The 21,597-nt window shown below is 48.9% G+C and overlaps 1 protein-coding gene across 1 annotated transcript in view; it reads right to left on the bottom strand.

Moving 5' to 3' along the window:
* Positions 1-3,049: 3,049 nt before the first annotated feature.
* LOC311240163 (cytoplasmic dynein 1 heavy chain 1) overlaps positions 3,050-21,597 on the bottom strand; it is a gene marked incomplete at both ends in the record, with an annotated part of 161,618 nt that continues 143,070 nt past the window's right edge. Inside the window, 13 exons of the mRNA XM_084328703.1 lie at positions 3,050-3,178; positions 4,211-4,335; positions 4,433-4,601; positions 5,165-5,307; positions 5,501-5,654; positions 10,261-10,469; positions 14,652-14,755; positions 17,387-17,604; positions 18,569-18,739; positions 20,164-20,277; positions 20,513-20,636; positions 21,213-21,273; positions 21,380-21,491. Of these exons, the coding sequence (XP_084184829.1) occupies positions 3,050-3,178; positions 4,211-4,335; positions 4,433-4,601; positions 5,165-5,307; positions 5,501-5,654; positions 10,261-10,469; positions 14,652-14,755; positions 17,387-17,604; positions 18,569-18,739; positions 20,164-20,277; positions 20,513-20,636; positions 21,213-21,273; positions 21,380-21,491 (1,833 nt within the window). The remainder of the gene's footprint in view (positions 3,179-4,210; positions 4,336-4,432; positions 4,602-5,164; positions 5,308-5,500; positions 5,655-10,260; positions 10,470-14,651; positions 14,756-17,386; positions 17,605-18,568; positions 18,740-20,163; positions 20,278-20,512; positions 20,637-21,212; positions 21,274-21,379; positions 21,492-21,597) is intronic.

The raw sequence follows: 21,597 nt of genomic DNA, 5'->3' as shown, positions 1-21,597 counted from the left end.
TGGCTACTGGCTACCTAGCTGGAGCTAGTAGGAGGAACAGCATGGATTGTGCTGAGAAAGGACTACAGATCAACAACATAATTGGTAAGTAGCAAAAAGGCCTACTACCAGTATCACTTTAGTCACTATTCCATAATCATCTATACTGTGGTTTAGGAGATAACAAATGAGAGTGAAACCTAGAATCAGAATATTACTTTATACATCTTACTGCATCTTATTGAACTTATAGTCAATTCATTAAACTACGGCACTCCTCTCTTTTTGCCTGGGATCTCCTCAAGGACCCCTGGGGGTTCCTGGACCCCAGGTTGAGAACCGTTGCCATATGGAACAGCTGTTCACCATAGCATTACTTACACAGGATAGGTAAGAGAAGGAACGCACATTGGTATTGGAGGTGTCGACCACGATGAGAATAGTGGGGAAAGGAGGGCAGTTGCACACTCATAGCCACGATGCAAACATTTATTTAGTGAGAACCATTGTCCAATCTGATAGTTGCTCACTATAGCGTTGCTACTAAATCCAGCGTTCAGAGCCGACCAGCTACTGGTGCTCTGGTTGTGGATATAAGGTGACTACTGCTAGTCCCCAGGCCAGTAGGGCTGATCACCCTAAACCTGAAACAGTCCACCTGGGTATATGTAGTTGTTATTGCTGTGTAATTGTCAGAGAATGTGCTGTGAGTAAGTGCTTTTAGCCCTTTTTTCAGAACTACTACAGCTTTCAATATCTGTTATTGTTTTGAACTTACTGTATGTTTTGAGTGTGTATCACAAACTGTTATTAGACAAGAAAAACAAAAATCTGGTTTTTAGTGAAGTAGACACTGCAATTGAACATCAATTTAACTTTGCACATGTACATTTTGAACTTGGAACTATTATGCAACTGCAATAAAGTTTGTGAACCCTGGCCTTTTAGATTGATGCTTCTTAGGCCTCACTTTCTTCTAGGCGGAATTTTGACCTTGGTGGTTGACCTTGAAGCAGGTAGAATTCTACTTGTGTTTACTTCCTCAATAACTCCCACAGTTCTTGGAGTACCATAATAAACCATATATGTGAAGAAAGCTCAGCTCCTTGGCTTTCAGACGGCGCTGATAAATACTCGCAAATACTCAAAGAGTTACGGTACAGAGAAGCAGCAGTGGTAAATGGGCCCCAGGAGGGGCCTGTAAACCCCTAGCTAACCGCTGCTGGTGGATCCCTCATCAGAAACCATTGTCACATTGAGACACCACTCCTAAAATAAAGCATTCCTAAATACTCTCTCCCTTTACTTTCTATGCTCTGGCTCTCAGAATATGTAGTTAATAGACAAATGGGGGCGACAGTGGCTCAGGAGGTAGAACGGTCGTCTGGTAATAGGAGCGATTTGCGCTCCTATACCGGCAACGTGTCGAGGTGTCCTTGAGCAAGGCACTTAACCCCTAACTGCTCCCGATGAGCAGGTTGGCACCTTGCATGGTTGCCTCCGCCGTCTGTGTGTGAGTGAATGGGTGAATATGAGGAGCAAATTGTAAAGCGACTTTGGATAAAAGCGCTATATAAATGCAGTCCATTATATCTAGGGTGACCATATTGTGATTTCCAAAAAAGAGGACACTCTGCCTCCAGATACTTAAATGATACTCGAAGTTTACTCAAAAATGCCTTATAATTTTTATATATTTAAAGTATGCTTCCACTGTATGGATAGAAAATGATTATTTATAACAAAATAATATATCTCTATAACCAAAGTTACTCAACATGCTTTATTACCTATAACAATACATAACATATAACAAGACTTTTCAAGTCTTACTGGACAAAATAAATGAATTAATGTTCTAAATAATACCTCTTCCGTATTAGAAGATCCAGCCTTTAAAAATATATCTTTGTATCTATCTTTCAATTTAATATGGACCCTTACCGTTGGATTAGCGCGTCGCCACCCTGTGGCCCAAACAGCACTTTCAGTCTTCAGCTCTCTCCTCCCATTCTGTCCCCCCACATGTAGGGCATTCAGTGGAAAAATCATTTGGGGCAACCGTGATTTTATTTGTATTTATTTATTTTGGCCATAACAGACATTACCATACATTTGAGATGGTTGTCAAGAGACATGATGAAGCAAAGGTACATATTGGAAGCTGGCCGACAGATTCTGTATATCTGCCTCAGTGTTAAAACATGTCAGAGATGAGAGCAGTTGTCATTCCTCATAGTTCCATGCAGTCAAGCTCACAGTACAACATCAGCAGCCCAGGCATTCATTTCATTTGTTCCTTTTGCAACCCAACATGATTACATGTTTATTAAGAGACAGACTGAACACACACCTTTCTCTCTACCTGCACATTAACACAGACACCACAGCTTTAATAACATGCTATGGACATATAGTTAATATCCGCTACTACAGCCACACAACGGCTCCTATTCAAACATTAAACTGTTACAACATCACACCTCATTGTGTGATTATCACAATGATAAATAACAAAGTCTCTGGAGTGACTTTCAGATGCATTTTCACTGAATTAAAATCAGCCAGGGCAATCGATGCAATGTCTTTTTATTCAGTAATGGCATCTATTTGATGATAAATGTATTCAGGGTATCTGCAGGTTTCAACAAGTTAAATGTAAGACTTTTTAAGACCTTTTTAATACCACTTAGAGCAAGATGTAATACAAGTTTCAGAGCATACAAGCAAAAATAAATAAATTATAATAATACAAAATTATAAAAAAATACAAATTCTCGCCACACGCACCAAGCTCCCGGTAGCGGCGCAAAAAAACAACGACTTGAATACAAAAACATTTAATCAATTTCATATTATTTCATGTCCCGACAGCTGGGCTGTCCCCCAAAAACTTGAATACCTGTGCAAAATACTTTTAAGGCCTTAAATTGAGAATAAGGAATTTAATACTTTTTAAGACTTTTTTTAATACCCCGCAGATACCCTGGTATTTCGACAACCACTCAGTAAGGTGTTTCTTTAGCAGGCGAGGGCAGTTGAGAGGCATCATTAGAGCCAGCAGGCTGCTCTACTCTGTGCACAGCACAGCCACGCCTCGCTCGTAGAAGTTATGCGGGTCTTCCTTGGTGGCGATGTCAAAGTCCACGGTGAAGATGAGGTCAGACCTGGTGAAGTTCAGATACACCGGCAGGGTCACCTGGAGAAGAACGGCACAAGTTAACCATTTCAGTACTGAATTCTGATTCCTTGATGCATGAAAATGTTTAAAGGAACATGCTAACATTATGGGAAATGCGCTTACTGTCTTCTCCAGTGTCAGACAAGAAGATAGACACCAACTTCCTCTCTCTCTCTGCCTGTTCAGTAGAAAGCTATCCGGCTGCAAGCCCTCTCTCTCTCTGCCTGTTCAGTAGAAAGCTATCCGGCTGCAAGCTAGCCTAGCTTAGCACAAATGAATGGAAGTAGATAAGGACCACTAGCCTAGCTTAAAACTCCGGGAGAGGTGATTTTGACCAACAGCTAGGCTAGCTGGTCCGTATCTGCTTCCATTCATTTGTGCTAAGCTAGCTTGCTGTCAGGTTGCTGGTTCTACTGAACGCACAGAGAAGAAATTGGTATCCATATTCTTGTCTGACTCTGGAAAAGACGGTAAGAGGCTGTTCCTTTAATTGTAGCCCATACATCCCTTGCCTCTGGGTCACTTGGAAAATGGAAAAAGCGACAGGTGTTGGTATGTTATTGACAACCATGACAAAGACGGTGTCTCCAGAGATGACAGGTGTCTCCGAAAGTTGTTTATGTTTCATAAAATGGCGTGTGCACCTTCGTTAGGTTTGAGTTTGACAATACGCCAGTATCACTATAGTTGTGAAGATGAGGTTGTGTAGCGGTGTAACGATACAAAAATGTTCCTATTCGATACAAATTTAGATTGTGAAGTCATGAATCGATTTGACCACCAGTTAAACTGAGAGAAAAACATTGGGAAGAGAATGAGAGAGGGAGAATCGTTGATACAGTTTTAAATGCGGATAAACTCCATAGAATGTAGATTTATTTTTCTTCAAACTTTTGATTATTTATTGAGATTGCTACACCTCTATTAGGTCATGTCAGATCCACGGAACGCGGGTCACTCTGGACGGAGAGCTAGCTTAATTGCGTGCGTTCCATGGGTGTGACGTGTGTCAGGCTAGGCTGGTATGCGTTGGGGATGGTTCTGTGCTACCATGTGTCTCTTCTCAGTGCTGCACTGGGTGATCCAGCGGAGCTGAGTGAGAGGCAGCTCAGTGGAGATGGTGTTGGACAGGGACAGCTTGTTGTTAGAGCAGGTGGCTCCCTGCAGCTTCAGTCCTGGACGACACAGAAACACAAGCACTAGGTCAGAGCTGGGATATCCATGCAAAGGACCTGCTCTGACTACTGCAGATATTATGCTGAGACATTTGACCTTTGATCCCGAAGCTGCAGGCGTCCAGAGCGGCACCCTGAGCGTTGGTCACGTTGACCTCCAGAAACAACTCCTCCAGAGACCAGCTGTTGACCTGAGCCACGTACTGACGGGTGGCCGTGATGTAGGCCTCTGGCGCGAACAGACTGCCCAGACACACATGGATGTTCTGGAGAGGAGGGGAGAGGAGAGGAGAGGAGAGGAGAGAGGAGAGAGGAGGGAAGAGGGAAGAGGAGAGGGGAGAGGAGAGAAGAGGATGGAGGAAAGAGGAGAGAGGAGGATGAAAGGAAGAGAGGAGAGGAATGGGAGGAGAGAGGAGATGAGAGAAGAGAGAAGGAGAGAGGAGAGAGAGGAGAGGAAGAGAGAAGAAGAGAGGAGAGGAGAGGAGGGTGGAGGGAAGAGAGAAGGAGAGAGAAAGGAAAGAAGCCAGTGAGTCTGAGAACTTGAGCAAAGTCAAAGTACATTAAGTCACATACACTTTATACATGTACGCAGTACACATTATACATGTACGCAGTACACATTATACTCGACTATGCATAAAAACATCTAAAAACAAGATCATGGGGGTGTACATGAAAATGGTAAATGTTTTACATGTGGGTGTTCAAGTAAATATACACAAACACAGGAAATGAAGACTATGGAAAGTAGCGTAGTGCAGACAGACACACGTAGGGTGTCTCCCGACCCCGAGGTCGGTGCAGCCGCGCTGTGGAGCGCTTTCTGTACCTTGAGCTCCTTGGCGCCCCCACTGGCGGCTCCCTGGGAAATCTGCTGCAGCTGTTTGATTCTCTCGCTGAAGTCGGCCACCCACAGGATGACGGTCATGGAGGCGGGGACGGTGTAGCGACACCAGCTACGAGGAAGGATCCCTGGGAGAGACGGGACAGACTGGAGTTAGTAACACAGAACAGTAGCCTGCCAGTAGCCAGTAACCTGCCAGTAGCCAGTAGCCTGCCAGTAACTGTAGTAGTAAAAAATATGAGCAAGAAACGTCCAGAGTGAAGACTGTGAGACTGTGCGTTACCTTTGACCAGGTCGTTGGTCTGTGAGACTGTGCGTTACCTTTGACCAGGTCGTTGATGAGCGTCCGCAGATCGTTGGTCTGCTTCTTCTTGGCCTCACACACGTTCACCACGTCGGTCAGGTCCTGACGGACATCCTGGAGCATCTTGCCTCCCATCTTCACCTCACGCTCAAAGAACCGGAACAGGGGGTCCTGGTGTGTGTGTGTGTGTGTGTGTGTGTGTGTGTGTGTGTGTGTGTGTGTGTGTGTGCAATTATGTAGGAAAGAAAACATAATTTTGTTATCATCAAAAGTTGTATAGATCCATGATGAACAAGGAGGCAAGGATGCGGTCTGCTAGGATACATTAAGACTCCTGTCCCTGCTAGGAGACATTAAGACTCCTGTCCCTGCTAGGAGACATTAAGACTCCTGTCCCTGCTAGGAGACATTAAGACCCATGTCCCTGCTAGGAGACATTAAGACTCCTGTCCCTGCTAGGAGACATTAAGACTCCTGTCCCTGCTAGGATACATTAAGACTCCTGTCCCTGCTAGGAGACATTAAGACCCATGTCCCTGCTAGGAGACATTAAGACCCATGTCCCTGCTAGGAGACATTAAGACCCAATGGGGGGGGGGGGGGGGTCTGCTGATGGAGACTCAGTGTTCAGGGTAACAGAGCATGAGGTGAGACGGATCTTTAAAAAAGTGAATATCAGGAAGGCAGCAGGACCGGACGGCATCCCCGGCCGCGTCCTAAAAGTCTGTGCCGACCAACTGGCCCCGGTATTCACTGACATCTTCAACCTGTCCTTGGAACAGGCTGCCACCTGTCTGAAGAAGTCCACCATCATCCCTGTACCCAAAAAATCTACGCCCGCTTGCCTCAACGACTACCGCCCTGTAGCCCTCACCTCCATAGCCATGAAGTGCTTTGAGAAGCTAGTGAAGGGCTACATCTGTTCCTCCCTCCCCATCAACCTGGACCCTCTGCAATTTGCATATCGCCCCAACAGGTCCACGGAGGACGCCATAGCCCATGTGCTGCACACAGCAGCATCACACCTGGACAAGAGGCAGGGGAACTATGTGAGAATGCTGTTCATTGACTACAGCTCAGCATTCAATACCATAGTCCCCTCCAAACTCATAGCCAAGCTCAGGGACCTGGGCTTGAACTATGACCTCTGCCAGTGGGTCTTGGACTTCCTGACGGGCAGACCCCAGGTGGTAAGAGCAGGCAACTGCACCTCCTCATCCATCACGCTCAACATAGGGGCCCCCCAGGGCTGTGTTCTGAGCCCCCTCCTCTACTCCCTGTACACACATGACTGCGTAGCACAGCGGAACAACAACACCATCATCAAATTTGCTGATGACACAGTAGTGGTGGGCCTGATCTCTGCCAACGACGAAAGGGCCTACCTGGAAGAGGTAGAGAACCTGTCACAGTGGTGTCAGGAGAACTGCCTCTCCCTGAACGTCAGCAAAACAAAAGAGATGATTGTGGACTTCAGGAGGTCGGGGGTCAAGGACTACAGCCCCCTCAGCATCGACGGGGCACCGGTTGAGAGAGTGAACAGTTTCAAGTACCTCGGAGCCCACATATCCGAGGATTTGACATGGACCACACACATTGACAGTGTTGTGAAGAAGGCACGACAACGCCTCTACTTCCTCAGGCACCTAAGGAAGTTCCAAGTCAGTCAGAAGATCCTTAGGAACTTCTACTCATGTACAATAGAGAGCATCCTGACTGGCAACATCACCTCCTGGTTTGGGAATAGCACTGCACAAGACCGTAGCAGACTACAAAGAGTGACACGTTCAGCCGAACGCACAATTGGAGGGGGGCTTCCCACCCTCCAGAACATTTACAACAAGCGGTGCAAGGGGAAGGCTAAGAGAATTATTAAGGACTCGAGCCACCCGAACAACTGCCTCTTTGAACTGCTGCGGTCAGGCAAGCGATACCGGAGTCTTAAGGCGAGCACAGAAAGACTCAGAAGAAGCTTCTATCCCCAGGCCATCAGGCTGCTAAACGAACAATAAACACTACGCAACAACCATCAAATGCACACAGCACACACACCCACACGCACACACTCACTTAAACAAACAACACACTGCAGCACCCACTCTCCACACTTTAGATCACACAAACACACTTTATATTTATTGATAAAGGATTTGCACTACAACTCGTACACCTACTGTAAATTGTACCTAAATTGCACCTCATCCCATTTCTGCCTTGCACTATATAGTATTGTATATTAGTACACTGCACAGTATTGTATATTATATGGTAACTCAGTTACGTCTATTCTGCATCGAACATTGTACATATGTCTATACTGAACACTGTGACCTCATTTTTCTTTTACTTCTAATTTACATGCTATACTATGTTATTTTATTTCATACTTATCTTGTCTTGCACAGTCTCTGGAGCGTAACAGTAAGAAGCATTTTGTATAAAAGTATTCTGTACTTCTGTATGACAACTATTAAAGAAACTTGAAAGTTGAAACTTGATGTCCCTGCTAGGAGACATTAAGACCCATGTCCCTGCTAGGATACATTAAGACCCATGTCCCTGCTAGGAGACATTAAGACCCATGACCCTGCTAGGAGACATTAAGACCCATGTCCCTGCTAGGAGACATTAAGACCCATGTCCCTGCTAGGAGACATTAAGACCCATATCCCTGCTAGGAGACATTAAGACTCCTGTCCCTGCTAGGAGACATTAAGACTCCTGTCCCTGCTAGGAGACATTAAGACTGATATCCCTGCTAGGATACATTAAGACCCATGTCCCTGCTAGGAGACATTAAGACTCCTGTCCCTGCTAGGAGACATTAAGACTCCTGTCCCTGCTAGGAGACATTAAGACTGATATCCCTCCTAGGATACATTAAGACCCATGTCCCTGCTAGGAGACATTAAGACTCCTGTCCCTGCTAGGAGACATTAAGACCCATGTCCCTGCTAGGATACATTAAGACCCATGTCCCTGCTAGGAGACATTAAGACCCATGACCCTGCTAGGAGACATTAAGACCCATGTCCCTGCTAGGAGACATTAAGACTGATGTCCCTGCTAGGAGACATTAAGACCCATCTCCCTGCCAGGAGACATTAAGACCCATGTCCCTGCTAGGAGACATTAAGACCCATGTCCCTGCTAGGATACATTAAGACCCATGACCCTGCTAGGAGACATTAAGATTCATGACCCTGCTAGGAGACATTAAGACCCATTTCCCTGCTAGGAGACATTAAGACCCATGTCCCTGCTAGGAGACATTAAGACCCATGTCCCTGCTAGGAGACATTAAGACTGATGTCCCTGCTAGGAGACATTAAGACCCATCTCCCTGCCAGGAGACATTAAGACCCATGTCCCTGCTAGGAGACATTAAGACCCATGTCCCTGCTAGGAGACATTAAAGGGGAACTATCTTATAAATGGCCTTTTTGAGTGTTTAGCATTGTTTCCTAGCTATGTGAACTTATATTAATAGGATATATGTCTCTAATTCTCATATTGGAGCATTCTTCCAATTCTCCTCCCACAATATTCACCCTCACTGAACTGAGTCATCTGAAAATGTGATGATTTGTGATGTCAGAGAGACTCAGCTGCATGATAATGTGGCTGTGTGGCATCAGGTACATGATGAGCTGCACACAGTGGTTGGAGCCCAGGCTCAGAACGGCTCGAGATCTTGAGGTAGAAAAATGCTGTTTTTGAGGACTTGATTAGAAATACAAAACAATGAATAAAAAAAAATAATAATTACAGAGGTGTTCCATAGACTCACATGAATTGTGTAAAAGTGCCCAAATAGTGAAAGAAATAGTAAAATAGTTCCCCTTTAAGACTGATGTCCCTGCTAGGAGACATTAAGACCCATGTCCCTGCTAGGAGACATTAAGACTCCTGTCCCTGCTAGGAGACATTAAGACCCATGTCCCTGCTAGGAGACATTAAGACCCATGTCCCTGCTAGGAGACATTAAGACTGATGTCCCTGCTAGGAGACATTAATACCCATGTCCCTGCTAGGAGACATTAAGACTGATGACCCTGCTAGGAGACATTAAGACTGATGTCCCTGCTAGGAGACATTAAGACTGATGTCCCTGCTAGGAGACATTAAGACTGATGTCCCTGCTAGGAGACATTAAGACTGATGTCCCTGCTAGGAGACATTAAGACTGATGTCCCTGCTAGGAGACATTAAGACTGATGTCCCTGCTAGGAGACATTAAGACCCATGTCCCTGCTAGGAGACATTAAGACCCATGTCCCTGCTAGGAGACATTAAGACCCATGTCCCTGCTAGGAGACATTAAGACCAATGTCCCTGCTAGGAGACATTAAGACCCATGACCCTGCTAGGAGACATTAAGACCCATGACCCTGCTAGGAGACATTAAGACCCATGACCCTGCTAGGAGACATTAAGACCCATGACCCTGCTAGGAGACATTAAGACCCATGACCCTGCTAGGAGACATTAAGACCCATGTCCCTGCTAGGAGACATTAAGACTGATGTCCCTGCTAGGAGACATTAAGACTGATGTCCCTGCTAGGAGACATTAAGACTGATGTCCCTGCTAGGAGACATTAAGACTGATGTCCCTGCTAGGAGACATTAAGACCCATGTCCCTGCTAGGAGACATTAAGACTGATGTCCCTGCTAGGAGACATTAAGACTGATGTCCCTGCTAGGAGACATTAAGACCCATGTCCCTGCTAGGAGACATTACGATTCATGTCCGCCACCACAGCTCTCCCGTTACCTTGATGTTCTCCACGGTGCGCTTGAGGGGGTTGACGTTCTGGGGGATGAGCTGCAGCCAGTTGGTGGCGGTGCCGTGGAGGATCCTCATCCAGGCCGGCTGGGTGTCTGCGGAGGACGCGGTGCGCTGCTTCTTCTCCGTCTCGTACGCCAGGTCGTCCTCGTCCTCCAACATCTGCATCTTCAGCATCTTACCCATCATGTCGTAGCCTTGGCAGTCCAGAGGAGAGAGACAGTGAGCAGGGTGGAGGCAGGGAGGGAGGTAGGGTGGAGGCAGGGAGGGAGGCAGGGTGGAGGCAGGGAGGGAGGCAGGGTGGAGGCAGGGAGGGAGGCAGGGTGGAGGCAGGGTGGAGGCAGGGAGGGAGGCAGGGTGGAGGCAGGGTGGAGGCAGGGTGGAGGCAGGGTGGAGGCAGGGAGGGAGGCAGGGTGGAGGCAGGGTGGGAGGCAGGGTGGAGGCAGGGAGGGAGGCAGGGTGGAGGCAGGGTGGAGGCAGGGAGGGAGGCAGGGAGGGAGGCAGGGAGGAGGCAGGGAGGGAGGGTGGAGGCAGGGAGGGAGGCAGGGTGGGAGGCAGGGAGGAGGCAGGGAGGCAGGGTGGAGGCAGGGAGGGAGGCAGGGAGGCAGGGTGGAGGCAGGGAGGGAGGGTGGAGGCAGGGAGGGAGGCAGGGAGGAGGCAGGGAGGGAGGCAGGGAGGCAGGGAGGGAGGCAGGGAGGCAGGGAGGGAGGGTGGAGGTAGGGTGGAGGCAGGGAGGGAGGCAGGGTGGAGGCAGGGAGGGAGGCAGGGAGGCAGGGAGGGTGGAGGCAGGGAGGGAGGGTGGAGGCAGGGTGGAGGCAGGGAGGGAGGCAGGGTGGAGGCAGGGAGGGAGGCAGGGTGGAGGCAGGGAGGGAGGTAGGGTGGAGGCAGGGTGGAGGCAGGGAGGGAGGCAGGGTGGAGGCAGGGAGGGAGGCAGGGTGGAGGCAGGGAGGGAGGCAGGGTGGAGGCAGGGAGGGAGGGAGGGTGGAGGGAGGGAGGGAGGCAGGGTGGAGGCAGGGTGGAGGGAGGGAGGGTGGAGGCAGGGAGGCAGGGAGGGTGGAGGCAGGGAGGGAGGGTGGAGGTAGGGTGGAGGCAGGGAGGGAGGCAGGGAGGGAGGCAGGGTGGAGGCAGGGAGGGAGGCAGGGTGGAGGCAGGGAGGGAGGCAGGGTGGAGGCAGGGAGGGAGGCAGGGTGGAGGCAGGGAGGGAGGCAGGGTGGAGGCAGGGAGGGAGGTAGGGTGGGAGGCAGGGTGGAGGCAGGGTGGAGGCAGGGAGGGAGGGAGGGAGGCAGGGAGGGAGGCAGGGTGGGAGGGAGGGAGGAGGGAGGGTGGAGGCAGGGAGGGAGGCAGGGTGGGAGGCAGGGTGGAGGCAGGGTGGAGGCAGGGAGGGAGGCAGGGTGGGAGGGAGGGAGGAGGGAGGGTGGAGGCAGGGAGGGAGGCAGGGTGGGAGGCAGGGTGGAGGCAGGGTGGAGGCAGGGAGGGAGGCAGGGTGGGAGGCAGGGTGGAGGCAGGGTGGGAGGGAGGGTGGGAGGGAGGGTGGAGGCAGGGTGGGTGGAGGCAGGGAGGGAGGCAGGGAGGGAGGCAGGGTGGAGGCAGGGTGGGAGGCAGGGTGGAGGCAGGGAGGGAGGTAGGGTGGAGGCAGGGTGGAGGCAGGGTGGAGGCAGGGAGGGAGGTAGGGTGGAGGCAGGGAGGGAGGCAGGGAGGGAGGTAGGGAGGAGGCAGGGTGGAGGCAGGGTGGAGGCAGGGAGGGAGGTAGGGAGGAGGCAGGGTGGAGGCAGGGAGGGAGGTAGGGTGGAGGCAGGGTGGAGGTAGGGAGGGAGGCAGGGTGGAGGTAGGGAGGGAGGTAGGGTGGAGGCAGGGTGGAGGTAGGGTGGAGGCAGGGTGGAGGTAGGGAGGGAGGTAGGGTGGAGGCAGGGAGGGAGGTAGGGTGGAGGCAGGGTGGAGGCAGGGAGGGAGGTAGGGAGGAGGCAGGGTGGAGGCAGGGAGGGAGGTAGGGTGGAGGCAGGGTGGAGGCAGGGTGGAGGCAGGGTGGAGGCAGGGAGGGAGGTAGGGTGGAGGCAGGGAGGGAGGCAGGGTGGAGGCAGGGTGGAGGCAGGGTGGAGGCAGGGAGGGAGGCAGGGAGGGAGGTAGGGTGGAGGGAGGGTGGAGGCAGGGTGGAGGCAGGGTGGAGGCAGGGTGGAGGCAGGGAGGGAGGCAGGGTGGAGGCAGGGTGGAGGCAGGGTGGAGGCAGGGTGGAGGCAGGGAGGGAGGTAGGGTGGAGGCAGGGAGGGAGGCAGGGTGGAGGCAGGGTGGAGGCAGGGTGGAGGCAGGGAGGGAGGCAGGGAGGGAGGTAGGGTGGAGGCAGGGTGGAGGCAGGGAGGGAGGTAGGGTGGAGGCAGGGTGGAGGCAGGGAGGGAGGTAGGGTGGAGGCAGGGAGGGAGGCAGGGAGGGAGGCAGGGTGGAGGCAGGGAGGGAGGCAGGGAGGGAGGCAGGGTGGAGGCAGGGAGGGAGGCAGGGAGGGAGGCAGGGAGGGAGGGTGGAGGTAGGGAGGGAGGGTGGGTGGAGGCAGGGAGGGAGGCAGGGAGGGAGGCAGGGTGGAGGCAGGGAGGGAGGCAGGGAGGGAGGCAGGGTGGAGGCAGGGAGGGAGGCAGGGAGGGAGGCAGGGAGGGAGGCAGGGTGGAGGCAGGGAGGGAGGGAGGGAGGGAGGCAGGGTGGAGGCAGGGAGGGAGGCAGGGAGGGAGGCAGGGAGGAGGTAGGGTGGAGGCAGGGAGGGAGGCAGGGAGGGAGGCAGGGAGGGAGGTAGGGTGGAGGCAGGGTGGGGGTAGGGAGGGAGGTAGGGTGGAGGCAGGGAGGGAGGCAGGGAGGGAGGCAGGGTGGAGGTAGGGAGGGAGGTAGGGTGGAGGCAGGGTGGAGGCAGGGAGGGAGGCAGGGAGGGAGGCAGGGTGGAGGTAGGGAGGGAGGTAGGGTGGAGGCAGGGTGGAGGTAGGGTGGAGGTAGGGAGGGAGGTAGGTGGAGGCAGGGAGGGAGGTAGGGTGGAGGGAGGGTGGAGGTAGGGAGGGAGGTAGGGTGGAGGTAGGGAGGGAGGTAGGGTGGAGGCAGGGAGGGAGGTAGGGTGGAGGGAGGGTGGAGGTAGGGAGGGAGGCAGGGGGAGAAGAAGTTAATTGTGGAACAAAGGTATACAGACAGGAATACATTTGAGATGCTTTCAGGAAAAGACACAGGTTGAACGGGAATCTGGAGGAGGTTTTAGGAGAGAATGGATGTGAATGTGTTGAATGTGGAGGAGAATGTGATGATGAGCCGTACTAACATCTGATCTGGGGTCAGTACCAGGGTGAAGCAACATGACGGATGTGTTATATTGCTGCTGGAGGGTGAGGAGACAAACCAGCTTTGGGCAGAACACCTCCTTAAAAATCTAGTCTAGTATCAGAGTTGTGATAGTGGTAATCCACAAGATCCTCAATCTTGTTTGTTTTGGCGACATCTGTTGGTGATAAGTGATCATTGCTGTTGGGTTTTTACACAGTACAGACTTGCCTTCCATTACTTCATGACTGACTACTTAGTACGAACTGTCATCATTACTGATCATTACTGGTATTAACTTCACGACTACTATGAACTATAATTACTGATCATTACTGGTATTAACTTCACGACTGCTATGAACTATCATTACTGTTTTTTTTTTTTTTTAAATAAAACGGTCTGGTTTATTAACCCTTTAACCACTGCCACACGACAAAGGGTTAACCCTTTCACGACCACACTACAGACGGTTAACCCTTTACTATCACACTACAGACGGTTAACCAGTCAGTAGTGTGACCAGGGGCGGACCTTCCTACAGGCGATATAGGCGGTCGCCTATAAAATTATTTTTTTTATTTTTTTTTATTTTTTTTTCTGTGCAGTTTTGGCGCCCCCCTCTATATCTGCAACCATTATTTTTACATTAAAAAAATTCTAACATAAGGGAAAATGAGCCAAAAATCTAAAACGGTCGGTCGGTCTGAGCCTCAGCTTTAGGTGTTCACAGTCAGAACATGCTAGAGCGCTGTGCATTGATGGGTATCGGTCAAGTGTTTATAGAATTGAACATTGAGGAAAGAAAGACTAACGTTAGAGAACTATGAAGAAAAAAGCAAAAAAAAGCAATGGCGCAGTGGTGAATCTCGCCTAGGGCGCCAAATGGGCTAGGTCCGCCCCTGAGTGTGACTGGTTAACCGGTTCAGACTGATACTGAAGACAAACCGAAGAGTGGAGGAATAAACTGGGACATTTAGCAGGAGGTGGAGGGTTGATGATGTAGACAGGTGAGGAAGCAGAAGCAGGAAGCTTCACAGTCATGTGACTACAGACTACAGAATTCCAGAGAGCCGATTGGCCAAGAGGGGGCATACCCTGGGTGGTGAGCAGGACCCTCTCTGCGTTGCTAGGCAACCCAAGCCAAGATGGCGTCTGGGTGTCTGGAAGCATTTCCACCCAATGCACGAACTCCTCTCGTCTGGAAGACACAAAGTTACAGACAAGATGTTATCAGAAAAACACGGTCCTCTCGTCTGGAAGACACAGGGGCGAATTCACAAAGGAAGCGCAAGGGGTGAAATGCGGTGGCAATTGCGTTTCCATCAGCATTGCGTCTCGGTGCGTCAGTGCTATTTGCGAGTATTTAAATGAGGTAATATGGGCGGAACATGTGCCCCTTTCTATGCAAATGAGCCTCATTCAAAAACACTCCCAATTCACAAAGGTCGGCACTAATTGCCACGCGCAGTTAAAGCGACGCTATTTACGTCTTGAGAGATTTGGTGGTAACTAAGTGCATTTATAAAGGGGTGTCATTGCCAGCGTCTCGGGTGATCATGGCAGCAGTAATTGTTGCCAGGCGAAGGCATCGTAATGCCAGGCGTGCTCATGAAAGAATATTTCTAAAGAGAATATCACTTTTTGATTTAAGCGAGACCGAAATCATCCGGAGACACAGGTTGCCAGCTCAAACAATTCTTGATCTACTCGATGAAATCAAGGATGATATTGAGCCAGCCACCCAGAGATCCCATGCAATCTTATTTATTATTTAAATATTGTTATTTAACATTGTCGGCTTCCCCAATGTTGTCGGTGCTATTGATTGATTGATTTTGTAACGAGATTTAGATTTTGCATCATGCTGCAATTTTTATTTGTCATGCAGCACAAGCACAATACAATGAAAATAAGTTTGGCATCTAACCCATTATTATTTATTTATCTCAAATTAACATTCCGACGCCCGTCTGTAGGCAGTTGGCCCCGTGCACGTCGCAATACATTAACAGCCGTCTATTATAATCAGTTAATCACACTTAACATTTTAAGCATTTTATGAGCAAACAAAATTTGTTAGATTGGACATTTGAAAACGGTCTCGAATGGCCAAAACATGTCTGGAGATTATAGCTTGCTAACGTGAGCAATTAAACTTTTTTTCCACCAGTTAACCTGAAAGGCGTGCTGCTGATCAGCAGTAATGCAACGTCGTCATGATTGTCGATTGATGGGAGTATCGATAAACAGACACATTTGTTTATGTAGGCTATATTAAGCAGCACATATAAATGACTAACTAACTTAGTTAATTAATAACTAACATAACTAGCATGGTAATAATATGTAGGTTATTGATCAATGAATGTATTGATAAATAAATGTCTATTACAACTGATACACCAGTAGAAGTCATGTTATTTCCTCATTGTGAACTTGCTGCACGATTGTCGCTCGAAAGTCTCCCGCTGTGTGGGTTCTCTCATTCATAACAATGGAAGCGATAAGGCCTAACAAAAATAATAGTTGGTTTCAGGTTGGTTGTCAGTTTGGCCATGGGTAGGTAGGGAATTTTTTTTTATTTTTTTTTATTTTATTCTTTCCCACGGCGACTATGGATAGGGAATTTCTTTATTTAATTAACCCTTTCACTGCCACACGACAGAAGGTTAGCCCTTTACTATCACACAACCGACGGCGATGCTCCATCATTAGCATCATTAGCTCCGCGGATGCGGAGCTAATGATGCTAATGATGGAGCATCGCCGTCGGTTGTGTGATAGTAAAGGGCTAACCTTCTGTATTGTCACAGTGAAAGGGTTAACCGGCTGTCGTGTGGCAGTGAAAGGGTTAAAATGTTCACAACAACATGGATGCATGTACTCTGCCAGCATGTTTAATATCCATAATACTAAATGTTTGACTAAGATTTCTATGAAACTTTATTCTTTAAAAAAAAAAAAAAAAAAAAAATGATTTTTTTTTTTTTAATATATAATTTTTTTTTAAAACTCATAAAATATATTGGGTCGCACCTAAATCGGCAGGGTCGGTCGGCAACCTGAAACCAACCATTATTTTTGTTAGGCCTAACATTCTATCGTCGCCTGGCAGAAATCGCCCGCCGTGTGCATTGGATTTAAGAGCTTCCCTCTCCCTCATTTTGGATTTATTTTCCTCCTTCCTGATATCTGCCAACAGCACTGTCAGGTGCAAACTGCTCCGTGAGCCAACTGCACTGACAGATATCAGGAGCAAATTGCACACCTATGGGCATGTTTGCGCTAGTATCTCATCCATGCAATATCCTTAGTGAATGGCTCGCAAAGACGGAGCAAATAGCGGGTGCTAATCACACGCAGTTAAGGGTGCTATTAACGCCGCGCAATCCATTCTTTGTGAATTCGCCCCACAGTGTTACAGACAAGATGTTATCAGAAACACACTGTCCTCCTGACCTCCAGTAATTTATTTATTAGTAATTTATTTATTTAGTAACATATACCTCACATTATGTATGAATTTCAACACAAGGGTCAGATCTAGGCCTGGGCAATATATTTCTTTTGGTATGAATTGTAGTACACAATTTGTTGTGTAAATTGATACAAAAAACAGTTCAGGTTGATACTGTATCACACTTCCTATTTCCATGCAGTTGAATATGATGGCTTGGATTGTCTAAATGGACCTATCTCAAGCCCCGCCCTCTTTTCTTGATCCTCCAACCCGGGAAGCAACAGTTGTGATTGGAGGATGGGGCTGGAGTCAGGTCTAAATGACACCACCCCCCCCTCCTTCTCCACCCAATCGGAAGCAGCCACTGACCGGATGCCGTCGGGCATCTTGATGTCGTTGTGTCCGTCAACCTTGAAGGCCAGTTTGAACTCGCTGTCGAAGCTCCTGGTGGTGAAGATCCTGTCCAGGAAGGTGTTGAGCAGCCTCTGGTCGAACTCGTTGTCGATGCGGCCGCCGTAGATGGACTGAGCCATCAGGGTCTTCAGGGCCGCCCAGGGGATCTTGTCCGGGGAGATGTTCTGACGGCCCTGTGTGTGTGTGTGTGTGTGTGTGTGTGTGTGTGTGTGTGTGTGTGTGTGTGTGTGTGTGTGTGTGTGTGTGTGTGTGTGTGTGTGTGTGTGTGTGTGTGTGTGTGTGTGTGTGTGTGTGTGTGTGTGTGTGTGTGTGGAGGGTTTAGAGAAGAGAGTCAGTATAATTTCCTACTGAATATAAATGTGCAGTAAGTAGTAATGGATTCTGCAGACAGACAATTCTCATGACAATTCTGAGGAAGTAGTAGGCTAAGTATTTTATTTATTAATTTTCTTTTTACGAAAATGTATTTTCTAAATTAGATTATTTTTGATCCACTGTTTCTCCCATTTTTCTATTTTTCTCCCATCCCAATTTCGTATAATCCAATTCAACCCTCCCCTGTCTCGAACGCTGTTTCTTGCCTCCCACAAGCCGGCTGCAATGTGGACTAAGTCATACATAGCACAAGTCCCCTCCGATACTCGAGGTAACAGCAGTCGCATCTTTTCACCTGCGCGGCGCGATCTTTCAGCGTCAGGGGTCTGCGCTTTGGAGGGGCGCCGCCCCCATCGCTTCCTGATTCTACTGCGCAGGCGCACCAACCGACCTGTAGGAGTCGCTGTCCACAACGCCCGATCCCCACCCATCAGTTTCCCACCCCCTAATACGGCCAATGTGTATTAGTACGGACGACCAGCTAAACTGAAAGCAATGTGGAGCGCTGGGCTCGAACAGGCGAACCCAGCGTCTCCAGTATTCGTGGTGAGCGCCTTGCCCACTGCACCACGTAGCCGCCCTCTAAATTAAATTATTTAAAACCATGTGTGTTCATGGTGAGAGGGCTTTGTTGCATAGTACCTGCCAAGGGATGTTTGTAATTTGCTTTCTATCCAACATTAAAAACAAATGTTGGTAGGAATGCAGCTCATTGTGTTCTAAAGCCCCTCAGTGCATAAGGTCCGGCCACAGCCTCGTCACCTTAGCCGTGTCGTCCAGCCAGGTGTCCACGGTGTCGCAGGCCGAGCGCAGGTCAGACTCCCCAAACTCGTACTTCTTGGACCAGCCCAGCGGGGCGTAGCGCAGCCGCTCCTGGATCACAGCGTGGAACCAGGCCAGCAGGAAGTACAGACGGGCGCGCTCGTTGGGAGACTGTAGGGGAGGGGTGGGGGGGTTACAGGTGAGACTTTGGGAATTCTTCTGTAGTGGAAAATGTATTATTATATACCATCAAATCATAAATGACTGTTAACTTTCTGTGATTTGAAGTTCATGTGAGGATAAAGCTGTCCTCTGTGAACCTATTTGACTTGATTGAAGTTTATTTCAAATATGCAACGCAACAAACAAACATCAGTTAGTACAGATATAGCCTTAAGCCGTTCAAATAATAAATGTATATATAAGGAAAAAAAGTCAAACTAAAATGTTTCTTTTTTCTTTTTGTCATTTACCGTACATATTTGAAAATGAGTGGGAAGAAGCATACACTTATTTAATCCCACCCCTTTTTACTCATCAGATCATACTATATTATATTTACTAATTCATACTTTACTAGACTTATATTGAAAAAAAATTACTTAAATGTTAATTTATGTTTACAGAAGTACTGTGGGAAGAGGGCTGATATGACTCAAGGCCTACTGTGTACAGAACAGGGAGATGGGACAACCCAGGTGTTGGAGGCGGGGCATCAGGACCTGGTCAAGGCTTTTGAGGAAAGGGGGAGGAGCTAAGCCCTGTGATCTCTTGTCCTGTGACGCGTTGATCAGGATGATTCTGAATGATGACACCTGTCAGGACTGACGGGTCATCCCCATCATCTTTAACCCTTTCACTGCCGCACGACAAAGGGTTAACCCTTTCACTGCGACAATACAGAAGGTTATATGACAAGAGGTATTGTGAAACTTCAGACACATTTCTCTGGAAGCCGTGCGCGCGGTAACCAACCTTTTTCTATGTGACTCCATATTACTTAATAAAGTAACCGGTAATCAATCAATTCCAGTCTTTCTCGATCTTCCCTAAGTTCCCGCTCCACAACACTTCCTAAGAATCCTATCTTAGAATTCGACCGCTCTACAGACGGTTTCACTGGAGTTCTGTTGCTAGGGGAACAGTTTGGACCCAAGTGTATTTCCTGTCAGTTATTGCCTTAGAAAACATTGTAACGGGAAATAAAACCATTTCAACGTCATCATTAGAATGTTAAGTTCTTCAAAGTTCCAATACACCTGACTGAGGTGAGTTACCTCAGAGGAAATATTCACATAATTGACACTAATTGAAAAGAAAATGGAAGACATTGATGCTGCTTCGTTAGATACAGTATAGACTGACAAGTAAACATGAGGGGGCAGTGGGGTGACGTGCAACAAAGGTCAGGGGTCAAATTCAAACCCAGGGCGTTGTGATTATATGCTTGGTGAGCCGACATTCATGATTTTAAAAGGAAATCAAACAGGCAAATTAAGATTAGTGAGGTGCAGGTAAGGTGTGCGTGTGTGTGTGTGTGTGTGTGTGTGCGTGCGTGCGTGCGTGCGTGCGTGTGTGTGTGTGTGTAGGGTCACCTTGCACATGCGCGCCACAGGGATGCTGCTGAAGGTCCGGAGCATGTTGGCCTTCACACCAGGAGGGGGTTCGAACACGAAGATACGACCCGCCCTCAGGAGGTTCACTGGCACCTGGCGAGGAGCAGCAAGGTGACTCGTTAGTGCAGCATACTCTTCAAACATTTACAGCGTGTTCCAGTAGGTTTCTATGTGTTTTAGGGGGTTTTAATGCGTGGTTTGATGTTGATGTGTTCTGTGTAGGAGGTAGTAACTGTTCCACCTCATTTCTCGTCAATAAAGAATTAATCAATCAATGAAACATCCTGTGCAAAGGCCTCGAGTAAGGTGTGAGCGTGACGTGGTTCACCTTGGGGTTGATCTCCATGGTGAGGAAGAGCCTGAAGCTGGCGTGAGGCTGCATGGAGTGGAGCTTCTTCTCCAGCTGCATCAACCAACCAGGAGCCAGATGGACGTTCTCCAGCATCACCCACCTATAGGAGGCCAACATGATGAGTAGAACAACACATAACAACCAACCAGGAGCCAGGTGGACGTTCTCCAGCATCACCCACCTATAGGAGGCCAACATGATGAGTAGAACAACACATAACAACCAACCAGGAGCCAGGTGGACGTTCTCCAGCATCACCCACCTATAGGAGGCCAACATGATGAGTAGAACAACACATAACAACCAACCAGGAGCCAGGTGGACGTTCTCCAGCATCACCCACCTATAGGAGGCCAACATGATGAGTAGAACAACAACATAAATGGACGCACCACACACACAAACAAACACATATGCATACACTCACTCACACACACACACACACACACACACACACACTCACTCACACACACACACACACACACACACACACACACACACACACACACACACACACACACACACACACACACACACACACACACACACACACACACACACACACACACACACACACACACACACACACACACACACACACACACACACACACACACACACACACACACACACACACACACACACACACACACACACACACAACCCCTTGGCCCACCTGCCAGACTTCACAGCCGTGTTGATGTCTCGGTCAGCCTTATTGAAGCCCTCAGCAGAACCTAAGAAGAAGAAGAAGAATTTGTATTAGAATATACTATATCATATCTTCATGTTAAATCCTGCTCAACACTGAGTGGTTCTGAAGGCTGGTTCTGGTTCTGTTACCGATAGAGATGGACGTGATGTGTTTGCTCTGCTCTGCAGCCAGATCCCTGACCAGGCCGCTGGCGTCGTAGCCCGGAACAGAACACATCAGCACTGGAGTACTGGGCTTCACCTGCAGAGGGAGTGAGTGAGAGCGAGAGTGACATTATGGAACTGCTCAGTTAGCAAGGTATCGTTCAGTATCTGCTGTTATTGGTAGCTGCTCAGTTAGCAAGGTA

Source organism: Notolepis coatsorum (genome assembly GCF_963971535.1).
Source record: "Notolepis coatsorum genome assembly, chromosome: 14".
NCBI classification, from domain to species: Eukaryota; Metazoa; Chordata; class Actinopteri; order Aulopiformes; family Paralepididae; genus Notolepis; species Notolepis coatsorum.
Note: the sequence above shows the minus strand (reverse complement) of the source record. Positions and strands in the feature narration are given on the sequence as shown.